Source organism: Pelodiscus sinensis, chromosome 32, assembly GCF_049634645.1.
Source record: "Pelodiscus sinensis isolate JC-2024 chromosome 32, ASM4963464v1, whole genome shotgun sequence".
Taxonomy (NCBI): Eukaryota; Metazoa; Chordata; order Testudines; family Trionychidae; genus Pelodiscus; species Pelodiscus sinensis.
Window position 1 is genome coordinate 4,456,857 of NC_134742.1, and position 12,378 is coordinate 4,469,234.

Here is a 12,378-nt window from a genome sequence, read left to right on the forward strand (position 1 = left end):
ATTCTCAGGGAGAAGGACAAGGGGCTCAGGGACACTGTGGGCAGGGCTGACTGACTACCGAGCCATTCTCCCCATAGTGGTGCGCCTGCCAGGAGTGAGGGACCATCCAGTTCTGCACCAGCAGCACCAACCACCCAAGCACCAGCCAGGTGGGCCAGGTAGAGTGACCAGCTCCTCCAGTGTCATGTCCGGGCCATGGAGCAGGTGGAGGAGCAGGTAGAGGAGGCGATCCCCACCAAGACCTGGGCCAACCTGGAAGGGCAGCAGCAGGCATGGGAACAGTTCCTCCAGTGCTGCGATCGCATGTGCAACACCATCTCCGCCCTCACGTCGCACATCAGCTATGCTGTGCACTGTGGCATGGCCTTGCCCCACCCTGCCACCCTCCCTGTCATGCCCATGCCCCCTCCTACCACCTCTCCTGTCGTGCCAATGCCCCCCCCCCCACACTGCACCCCGTCCTGCCCACATCCCCGTACTGCCTGCCCCAACCCAGGCCTCAGGGCACCGAGGCCTCTGCATCCGCGGATATGCGGACAAGCCTCTCCTCCCAGCAATTATTTCCTCTCCCCCTCCCAGTTCAGAGCCCCTTCCCACTACCCACCCTTCGTCCCTATGTAAATAATACAGTTTATTGTTAGTTAAACAAAACAGTTGTGTTTATTGGGAGGTGAGGGAAGGGGAGGAGGGAAGGGTTGGGGATAGGAGGGAATATGTGGATGTGAGACAGAAGTGTGAGGCCTGGGACAACATCTGCTTGAGGGCCTCTCGGATGCAAACCCCATAATGGTGCGCCTGCCAGATGGCGGCTGTGTGGAAGGCCTTCCCCTTCCTCTCCACTATGTTGTTCTCCACTTCCGTGATGTTCTGCTCATCCATGTTGAGACGGGTGAGCAGACAATAGAATGCTGCCTTCAGCTATCTGAAGGAGCACTCCACCTGGTTGCAGGCCCGGTTCAGGTGCTGGTTGAATGTTTCGTAGCTGGGGTCTATGCATCCGGTGTACGGCCACATGAACTACGGCATGAAGGGTAGGCTGTGTAGATGAGCCATGTAGATGAAGGTTGTAGACATAGCAGAGTGAAGCAGCGATTTAAATAATCGCCGCTTCATTTACATCAAAATTGTTGCTGCTCTGTGCCAATCAGCTGTTTATGGGATGAGGTTTCCCGGGGTGGTCGACAAAGGCTTCTGATGTAGACCGCCAGGCATCCAGACTCCTGCGCTGAGCACAGTGTGGCAGCCTTTTAATTTAAATGAAGCGGCAATTCTATAAATCACCGCTTCATTTTGCAATGTCTACAACCCTCATCTACATGGCTCCGTCGACGGAACCTGGTAGTGTAGACATACCCTATATGTAAGGGTATGTCTGCACAGCTACCCTAGTTCGAACTAGGGTGGCTAATGTAGTCATTCAAACTTGCAAATATCCCAGGCTTCATTTGCAAGTTTGAACGACTACATTAGCCACCCTAGTTCGAACTATGGTGGCTAGTGTAGACATCCCCTAAGAGAGGAAGTATTTGCTCCTAATTCCTTTTCTTTCTTCCCCCCAGTGTCAGCATCACAAGGTAAAGCAAGAGATTCTGCAGTGTTAACCAGTCAGGTCTTCACGCCTGTCTGACAACCCAGGAGGACACGCCTACAGTATGAAAACCAAATCAAACAGCACCACAAGAGTATCTAGCAGGAGAAACCCGTGCATTTCTAAACAACACTGTAAGCTCCATGACCTCCTGAGGTCTCTTCCACTCTGTGATTCTATGAAATATTATGAAGACCGTGCAGAACAGCTAGCAAGTGTTGCTAGGAGAGGCAGGCAGCAAGGAAACTTGAAACATTAGTGGTTAACAAGTGGTGATAAGAACAGCGTGCCCATACATGCTTTTGGGGGTAGCTAATAAAAACTTTGCACGCCTTTGTGTTGAAAAGTAAACCACAGAAAGCTTTGCAGAGCTAAGTTTAAATTAAAGGGTTGTAACACTCACTCAGATTGAAGTTACTGGACAAGAGAATGGACTCAGGTCTGGCAGAATGTTTTCAAAGCTTGACAGTCAAAAAGTGTTGAAAGAAAATCATTGTTGGGTGTTCATACTGTCTCCCTCTGTCCGTCCAGCATGTATACATATGGGTAGTCAATTGTGACAGCAATGCACTAAGAGTAGCTACCCCACAGTTCATGAGTCCATGATCACTGTCCCCGATGCATTGATTTCTATCCCAGCATTTCATGTGTTTCCTTCTTCACTTGGGCAGCATTTTTCGACATTCTTTGTTTTTCTGCTGACCCCACCATCTTTAACTGCAGGAATGGATCCTGCATTGCTCTGCTCTGCTCTGCTCTGCTCTGCTAGCTGTCACTGAGCACATCACAAATGACAATCGAGTTAATATTGAATTTATGGAGGCAGTGACTGTCTGCCTGCTGATTTTCAGCAGCCAGGATGGTCCCCCAGAGCTCCAGGCCACCAGGTGGACCTGAGGGAGCACCTCATGGCTTCAGGGTAAGAGTGGAGAAAAGGAGGGTGGGGATACAGGGCAGAACATGAGCAGGGCCATGGCCTGGGTCAGGGGAGAGTTAGGCTTCAATGGCCTTGAGCTGTGCAGGTTAGGGGATGATGATATTGGGGGAGGGAGAAGGGACTGAAATCATGAGATTTTTAAAAAAGAAATGTTATAATTGTAAAGGGCATTACCAGGCCAGAATAATGCAAGTGTAATGTCAGTCAGAGCCGTATGGTTTGGACGGATGCCCCTGGGGCAGGGAGTGCCCTGTGTCCCAGAGCCTTCCTAGGGATGACCTTGACATCAATACTCCCAAAAGGCAAATGGATTTTCCTGGACCAGAGAGCAGAGGGCAGAAGGGTCTAGCGGTGTGGCTGGGAGCTCTGAAGTGGGGGACTGGTAGCATAGCTATGAGCCCTGCATTGCCGGGGGAGAAGGAGCATGGGGCAGTGTCCAGCAAGCCAGGACAGTGCTAGCAGCACAGACAGCTGGAGGCCTGGGGCTGGAAGCAGAGCCGGCAGCAAGGTGGGTTTGGGGCCTATGTCTGGGGACCTCCGCTAGTCTGGCAAATTCCTTCATTTGGAACCAGTCAGGTTCCGAGGAAGCGGGACCAGGGTGGTCCGGCCTGTGCCATCAAAAGTATATGTCTGTTGATAGAACTGCATCTGTATCTTGGTTTTTGCCTGTACAGTATGTAGAGATCACCAAAAAGTCTCACCGCTGACATATTACTGTACTGGAAAGAGTTTCTAGTGGAGACCTGGCCTTAGGAGGACAGCTAGTGAACAATTAACAACACTGCCTGAAGTGTTGTAACTTAAGGTTGCTCAACAGGGGCTTAGGAGAACTGTAATCCTGTATTCCTCCAAGACATTTACATGCACAAGGCCTCTAGTTGCCTTTAAGTTTCCAATTTGTAATACAGGGGGGTCCTCACTGTAAGTCCAAGATATGTTCCAAAAAATTTCGACTTACAGTGAACTAACAAAGTGGGGAATTTTTTTTCCTGCGGATGACTTCCATGAAGCAAATTGTGGGGAGTGTTTTACACGACTTATAGCAGGAATGGGAGGGCTTATAACACATCAGTTCCTACAAATGTCAATTACTTTAGTGTGGAAAAATGTAAACCGGGGCGACTTATACTCATACCGAAATTGCAAATCAAGCCCAGGATTTAAATATCCTGCGCTTGATTTGCATGTTCTTGGTCGGTTACCATTTTTTGAAATTCACTAGCCCGGAGTAACTGCCTGCGTCTACACGGGGCAGTGAAATGGAAGGCCAATTTAAAGCCCTAATTAGAATTAGCTGGTATTCCTCCTGCAATAAGGTTTTTTTGTAAAATTGACTTTGTCTTGTTTCAGGAAGGGAAGACATCAGAAAGGAAAAAAAGTTCTCTCAGCATGAGAAAAACTGTTCCCCACTCTGCTCTATCCAATAATTCTAGAACATTTTCCATCAGCCAATCCTCGCTTCTGTAGGGGCTGTGATGTCCTGCACTGACCGTACTGATTGAAATAACTTTTCTGATCGGTTACACATTTCAGCAACAACAAAACTTATTTAAAACAAGCTTTCAGGGTTTTCTGTTGAGAATGAAAGAATTTTCAATTTCTGGCAACCAAATCACCAAAATAGCCTGGCTTGTAACCAAAAATGCAAAACTGAGGTAAACCGAACAGTTTTCAACAAAAAGTCTCATCAACACCTCAAATTCACAAAAGCTTCTGTCAACTCTGCTAAGCAGTGTCTGTGCATTTCCAGAGTCCTATTTCAGTTCACATGTCTACCTCCTCAGTAATCCCCCCAACTCTGTAGACCCCGCCAGTCCTGCCCTGCCTGCTCCTCATTCTCTTACCATTCTCCTTCTGACCCCGGCTGTCTCCTCAGAACCAAGAGCCCAGCCCCTCCCCCCAGCCCCTGTGACATACTTGACTCACTATTTGGCCCGTCCATTTTCTAACCCAAACCCTTCACATCCCCATTTCCTGTGACTGCACTGGCTCCGGCAGAGTCTTCTGCCCTCCCCCACCGCCACCCCACTGTCCCTAATGAACTGCCAGGCTCTGCCCCCAACAAAACATAGCTTTTTCCAGAACCTTCCCCCCTATATTCCTGACGGTCATTACACCCGCCCTTCACTACTAACCCCATTACTTCCAAGCACTGTCCTCCACACAGCACCTCTGACCCCCTGCTAGCCTGTCCCTGTCCCCACCTTATTAACTACCCCAGCCCTGCCTAACTCTCCTCCAGGGCCCCAGTGATATCCCTGACAAACAACAGACTCCCCACTGCACCGGTCCCCATCCCACCTTCCCGCCTCTACCCCAGACATCTCCCCTCTGCTCCCACTGCAGCCCTCTGCCTGCCCAGAGAGAACCTGAAGCCTCCCAGACCTTTCCACCCCCATGTGCCTGGCAGAGGCTGCTCTGCACTGATGGCAGTTACCTCCCACAGATACATTTCCACCCCCCACTGCTTCAGAGGAACCTCCCCCCGCCCCATGGCCCTGATCCACTGCCAGCTTCTGCCCCACAGACAGAGCCCCCCCTCTGCCAGCCTCTCCCCTATATCCCTGCCAAACTGCTAATCTGTCCCCACAGACAGAGTCCCATTCAAGCAACACCCCTGTCAGCCGATGGTCAGGGCAGTGTGTGTGTGTGTGTGTTTCCGAGAAAAGGTTTAACGTCCATGTCTTTACTGCTGGGACCAGGGTCCCATCGCAGAGAGTAGCCAGCAGGCCAACAGACGCCCCTTATTTATAGGAAGAGCTTATTACACCTCAGATTTTAGCTGCTAGGATGCAAAAATCTCTTCGCAGCAGGCAGCCTAGGACAGACTGAGAGATGCCCCAACGGATCTGTCACCTGGGAGTGACACGATCCAAACGCCCAAGCTCTCCCTATATCTGTCCCTTATGACCGGCTGAAGTTCTTTTAAATTGTGCTTGGTTCTATTACAGCAACTGAAGGAGTCAGGTTAAAAACTTAAACAGTTACAGGTTTATTAAAAAAAACTTATAAAAGTATATGGTTACAATGGCTATTGCTCTCTTTCTTAACTGTTAGCAAATACAGATTTTTAAAAAATGGTTACAAAGAAAATAAAGATAGAAAATAGAAATAATGGCACCAAGTGACAGCTTAATCTTTAAAGAGCTCTAAGTTTATGTGTACACTTAAGACAAAGGATCACATCCAGGTACAATTTTTACCCCCTTCTGTGCCTCTTGACTCCAGCGGGTCAAGCCAGGGCCGGTCCCTCAATTCCTAGGAAAGACGAATACAAGGTGGACGTCCCCTTGGAACCTCAGGAGGTCAAACACCAAACCCGACCAGCAGATAGATGGTAGATTGACACTCAGAGTAAATGTGCTTCTGGACCCATCTTTATACCCCTGGGGGCCCGTATTCTCTTTCTTATCTATGATGCCGAATTGTACTGGTCCGTTTTGTGGCACAAGTTCTTACAAGCAAGTTTCAAGTTAATTTACACTTGCAAGAGAGATAACTAAATTGTGAGTACTAGACATTTTTTTACTGGGAGAGAGATTCCTCTCCCCCCCCCCCCCCCCCGCGCGGATGGCTGTGTGTTCATATCAATATGGGATTAAGTCAAGGGCACTCCTTAGCAGCCTCTTGGTCTGCAATTGGCGTATCTCTGTTTACAGCCATTCACGGTCACACAGCCTGGGCCTTCTGCTCTGTGTGCCCTGTATGCTCCAGGCAAGCAAAAATGGATGTTACAGGGGGGTTTCTGTCTGGCTATACCCCCACATCTCTGACTGCCAGTCTCTCCCTCTATAGAGCCCCATTTTTCTAGCTCCTCTCCCCACATCCCCTACTAACTTACCAACAGCTGTAATAAACGAAAGAATAAATTATTAGAGCCACCCAGACCCTCTTACTGCCATGGAGATCCCAGCAGTTCCTCGCTCCCTGCTGGCTGCTTTATACTCTTGAGCCCTAATGCCCCCAGCTGGAGTCTGCCCCATTCCTACTGCTGCAACCTCTGCTCTGATGGCAGAGCACTGGGGTCCTTCCCCCCATGCTTAGAGAGAGATTGAATCCTTACACCTCCCCTGAGACTCCCCCAGTGTTAGAGATCAGGAAATGACCAGTGTGTGTGTGGAGTGATGATGCCAGGGGAGATGGTCCCACGGATTAGATCAGTCACAGCTGGGAGGGTGAGGTAACCCAACGCACTCAGGGTATGTCTACACTACAGAGTTAGTTCGAACTAACTTAGTTCGAATTAGTTAATTCAAACTAAGCTAATTCGAACTAATGCGTCTAGAACTAAAAACTAGTTTGAATTAGCGTTTTCCTAATTCGAACTAGCATGTCCACATTGAGTGGACCCTGAACAGGGCTTAAGGATGGCCGGTAGCAGTGCCGGCAGGGCATCAGAGGAGGACTTAGAGCATGGAGATGCTGTCTCAGGCTAGCCGAGGTCTGCGCTTAAAGGGACCCGACCCCCACCCCGGACAGCCAGTTCTCAGGGGTGCCCCGTTTGAAAACCAGTCCTGGCTTGGAGTGCCCGGAGTGCCCACACTGGGCACATCACAGCACTCGGCCATCAGCCCGGCTGCACTTGCCGCAGGCTGCCATCTGGGGAGAGGAGGTAATCGGGGGGCTGCAGGAGAGCTTCCACCCTCAGAAGCCCGCAGAGCCAGCCCAGTCCTCCCCATCGGGGGCGCGTACCCCATTCCTCCCTCACCTCCTTCCACTTACCCTTCCCTAGCCCCCCTTCCTGATGTACAAAATAAAGATAACGTTTCTTCCAACATTGACTCTGTCTTTATTGAACAAAACTGGGGGAGACTGGGAAAAGGAGGTGGGAGAGGGGAAGAGAAAGGTTGGGAGAGGGGAGGGCAACTAACATGATCAGGGGTTGGGAACAGGTCCCAGATGAAGAGAGGCTACAGAGACTGGGACTTTTCAGCTTAGAAAAGAGGAGAGGGAGGGGGGACAGGATAGAGGTCTCTAAAAGCAGGGGTTGGGTGGAGAGGGTGCATTCATAAAAGTTCTTCATGAGTTCCCATAAAGAAGGACTAGAGGACACCAAAGGAAAGGAATGGGTAGCAGGCTTCAAACTAGTAAGAGAAAGTTGTTGTTCTTGACAAAGCAAATAGTTAACCTGTGGAACTCCTTGCTGCAGGAGGCTGTGAAGGCTACAACTAGAACAGAGTTTAAAGGGAAGTGAGATCAAGTCATGGAGGTTGGGTCTATGGACTAGTCTTAGCCAGGGGGTAGGAGTGGTGTCCCTGCCCAAAGTTTGTGGAAGACTGGAGAGGGATGGCACGAGACAAATGGCTTGGTCGTTGTCTTCGGTCCATCCCCTCCAGGGTCCCTAGGGTTGGCCGCTGTTGGCAGACAGGCTACTGGGTTAGATGGACCTTTGGTCTGACCCAGTACGGCCATTGTAAGCTCAGGGCTCAGGGTCGGGGGTCTCAGTGGACCCCCTTGATTTTCATGCACACCTGCTCCTGGGTGGCCAGGCTGGCAGCTCTCCTGCCGTAGACGGCCACATTCCTGTGCCTAGTGCAGAGATCGTGGATGAGGTCCATGATGTCTGCACTAGCCCAGGAAGGTGCCCGCCTCTTGCGGTCCAGGGCAAGCTCCCGGGAGCCGCCAGCCTAGTCCCGGGAAGAGGGGGTGGGCTGCGGGACATCAGGTGGGTGGCTCTGTGCCGTGCCAGGTGTAGGGTCTGCTGGCTGGGTGCTGGCACGCTTGCACCTGGCACGGGCACCGTAGCCAGCCCGTGCCCCTTTAAGGGGTCCGGGGCCGGGAGGGGGGCAATAGAGTTTCCCTGGTGTTGGCCAGAGTGGCTACCAGGGAAACCTGGGGAGGGCTAGCCTCCCACTAGTTCGAATTAAGGGGCTACACACCCCTTAATTCGAACTAGTAAGTTCGAACTAGGCTTAATCGTCGTAAAATGAGGTTTTCCTCGTTCGAATTAAGCGCTCCGCTAGTTCGATTCAAATTTGAACTAGCGGAGCGCTAGTGTAGCGGCTATGAATGTTAGTTCGAACTAACGTCCGTTAGTTCGAACTAACATTGTAGTGTAGACATACCCTCAGCCACAGTCAGCACTGCAGGCTGTTTTGCCTCTAACACTCCTCCCTTTTCTCTCTCTTCATCTCCAGCACCTGCAGTGCTAGACAGGCCAGCCAGACTGTCCTGTGCCCATGGGATTCTCTGAGGCTTCTACAGAAACCAGACTTAAGAAAATCCCTCTGTGCCATGACTAACCAACCCTATGGAATCCCAGGGCCTGTTCATTCTCTACAGCCTTTCCCCCAGGGCTCTGACCTGCCTGATCCTACAGCCACAGGGCCTCAGCTCTCCCAGCTAGGAGGGAGGATTTCACAGCCCAGTGAACCCATCAGTCACTGAGGGTACATCTACACTACAACGTTAATTCGAACTAACTTAGTTCGAATTAGTTAATTCAAACTAAGCTAATTCGAACTAACGTGTCTAGAACTAAAAACTAGTTCGAATTAGCGTTTTGCTAATTCGAACTAGCAAGTCCACATTGAGTGGACCCTGAACAGGGCTTAAGGATGGCCGGAAGCAGTGCCGGCAGGGCATCAGAGGAGGACTTAGAGCGTGGAGATGCTGTCTCAGGCTAGCCGAGGGCTGCGCTTAAAGGGTCCCGACCCCCACCCCGGACAGACAGTTCTAAGGGGTGCCCCGCTTGCAAAGCAGTCCTGGCTTAGATTGCCCTGAGTACCCACACTGGGCACATCACAGCACTCGGCCATCAGCCCGCCTGCACTTGGCACAGGCTGCCATCTGGGGAGAGGGGGCAATCGGGGGGCTGCAGGAGAGCTTCCACCCCAAGAAGCCCGCAGAGCCAGCCCAGTCCTCCCCATCGGGGGCGCGTACCCTATTCCTCCCTCACCTTCTTCCACTTACCCTTCCCTAGCCCCCCTTCTTATTGATGTACAAAATAAAGATAACGTTTCTTCCAACATTGACTCTGTCTTTATTGAACAAAACTGGGGGAGACTGGGAAAAGGAAGTGGGAGAGGGGAAGAGAAAGGCTGGGAGAGGGGAGGGCAACTAACATGATCAGGGGTTGGGAACAGGTCCCAGATGAAGAGAGGCTACAGAGATTGGGACTGTTCAGCTTAGACAAGAGGAGAAGGAGCAGGGACAGGATAGAGGTCTCTAAAAGCAGGGGTTGGGTGGAGAGGGTGCATTCAGAAAAGTTCTTCATGAGTTCCCATAAAGAAGGACTAGAGGACACCAAAGGAAAAATGAGGTTTTCCTAGTTCGAACTAAGCGCTCCGCTAGTTCGATTCAAATTCGAACTAGCGGAGCGCTAGTGTAGAGGCTATGAATGTTAGTTCCAACTAACATTGTAGTGTAGACATACCCTGAGTCTTTCCTCTGCCTCCCCTGTGGGGACAGACCCCGACCCATATGGGAATGGGAGGAAGAGCTCAGACCCTGCAGAGAAAAAAAGTTCCCCCAGATACGGGGCGGGAAGGGCAGGGCAGGAAGAAAGGCAAAGACCCCACCAGACAGAGAGGGCTCCAGACCCTACTTCCCATGGGGGAGGGTCACACCCCTGTTGGAGTAGCAGAGGCTCCCCAGGTCCCAGTCAAACATGGGAGCTTATGGAGAGGCACTGAGGCACCCCAGAGCACTAACATCCCCGATGCACAGATGTCCGACCTTATAGAAAGCTCCTCAGCTCGTGTTAGCTTTCCCCCAGCTCCTACCCTAAATAATCATCCCAACTCCTATTTACTGCATGTGCCAAAAGTCTGCTCCCACTCCACTTAAGGCAGCAACCAGCCATTCTGGGCAATCTGTCTTCCACCGGGACAACCCCACCCTCATTTTGTCATCTCTAGTCACAACCCCTGCAGTTCTCAGCACCATCACTGGTGTGTCACACTGGCACATCCAGAATGTCCATTCACATGGGATATTTTCCCTTGTCCCCTCCCTGCAAGGTACCATGTAAAGGCAGAGTCAGGAGTGAACAACCAGGGAGACAGTAAGTCACTTACCTTGGGTCTCAGGTTGACGTGAGCCATCTGCTGTTCTCACCTTCCGGCGAAAGTTTAATGCCGTATAACCCTCTTCGTCCTCCATTGGCCAGGCTCGTTCTGGCTGAGAATCCCTTTCAGCAGGTACTCAGAAGAGGGAACAGAACAGCTAGTGACTGACTCCCAGGCTCTGCGGCTCACCTGCTAAAGCAGCATAGACCCTCCCCATGAGAAACCACAGGAAGCTCATGCTCTGATCACATGACACCCAACTCTTCCACCTTCCCCAGACACGTCTGAGCCCATCACTAGACCCTGCCAGCTTATCTTCTGACAGTGCTGAAACTAAGTTTGGAAAGAAAATAAGTTGTACCTGCCAATGGATGCTGGGAGGAGGGGAGAGGCTTATGGGGAAAAGGGTAACTGGGGCTGGGTGGTAGAGAAAGAGAGAGAACTGGTTGGTGGAGCACAGGTAAGGGAGAAGAGGTGGGGCATAGAGGAGTGGGACACAGAAGAGGAGGGAGAAACCCTCCAATCTTGGCACACACAGTGGCGGACAGTGGGGGATACCAGCAGGACCCCGGACATATAGGTGGTAGAATTGACCACAACTCCCTTAAGATCCTGGCAAACCCACGAGAGGGGAGAACATGGGAGTGATAGATGCTCCCCTCGTTCTTCCCCAACCCCCTGCCATTCACCCCCGTACCCTCCCATCCATTGTCCCACTCCTCTACGCCCCATCAACCACGCAGAGTGACTCCATAGAGGTCAGGGAAGTTGCTCCAAACACACATCACTGTACCTAAAAGCTGAACTTGACTGTACTTGGTTTATTTAGTCTCAGTTTATATGATTTTGTTATGTTGAAGACTGGCTCCGTGTTCATAGATGGAAATTTAATCCCCAGTCCTGTGATCTGATCTGAATCTTTATGGGTCTCACCTGCACAGAATCCCCTTGAAGTGAATGGACACGAGGGCCGACTCACGTGGATGCGGCTGCAGGACTGGGACCTTTATTCACAATGTCCAAGGCCAGACAAGACCAGTGAGATCATCTCATCTGGTGTCCTGTGTAGTAGAATTTCCCCAGAACAATTCCTAGGCGGATCTAGAAAAAACCTCCCGTCTTGATTTTAAACTTGTCAGTGATGACAAATCACCATGACCCTTGGCTGTACTGTATTTCCTGTCTTACAACTAAGGGCCCATCCCCCAAATGCTTGCCACCAGGGTGCAGAACTTTGTGTTGGGAAAAGCCTTGGAGGGGTAGCCCAGTTAGTCTGTAAGGGTATGTCTACACTACAAAGTTAGTTCGAACTAACGGACGTTAGTTCAAACTAACTTTAATAGGCACTACACTAGCGCTCCGCTAGTTCGAATTTAATTCGAACTAGCGGAGCGCTTAGTTCGAACTAGGAAAACCTCATTTTACGAGGATTAAGCCTAGTGCAAACTAGCTGTTCAAATTAAGGGGTGTGTAGCCCCTTAATTCGAACTAGTGGGAGGCTAGCCCTCCCCAGGTTTCCCTGGTGGCCACTCTGGCCAACACCAGGGAAACTCTATGCTCCCCACCCGGCCCCGGACCCCTTAAAGGGGCACGGGCTGGCTACGGTGCCCATGCCAGGTGCAAGCCTGCCAGCACCCAGCCAGCAGACCCTGCTCCTGGCACGGATCGAGCCAGCCACCCGATGCCCCCCAGCCCTCCCCCTCTTCCTGGGATCAGGTTGGCGGCTCCCGGGAGCTTGCCCGGGACCGCAAGAGGTGGGCAGCTGCCTGGTCCAGTGCAGACATCATGGACCTCATCCACGACCTCCGCACTAGGCACAGGAAAGTGGCCGTCAAGGGCAGGAG

General features: G+C 51.3%; 1 protein-coding gene across 1 annotated transcript in view; it reads right to left on the reverse strand.

Moving 5' to 3' along the window:
* Positions 1 to 10,628, reverse strand: part of LOC142823075 (C-type lectin domain family 2 member A-like) — a 31,806-nt gene extending 21,178 nt beyond the window's left edge. The window contains exon 1 of the mRNA XM_075913363.1: positions 10,544 to 10,628. Within this exon, the coding sequence (XP_075769478.1) occupies positions 10,544 to 10,628 (85 nt within the window). The remainder of the gene's footprint in view (positions 1 to 10,543) is intronic.
* Positions 10,629 to 12,378: the final 1,750 nt, after the last annotated feature.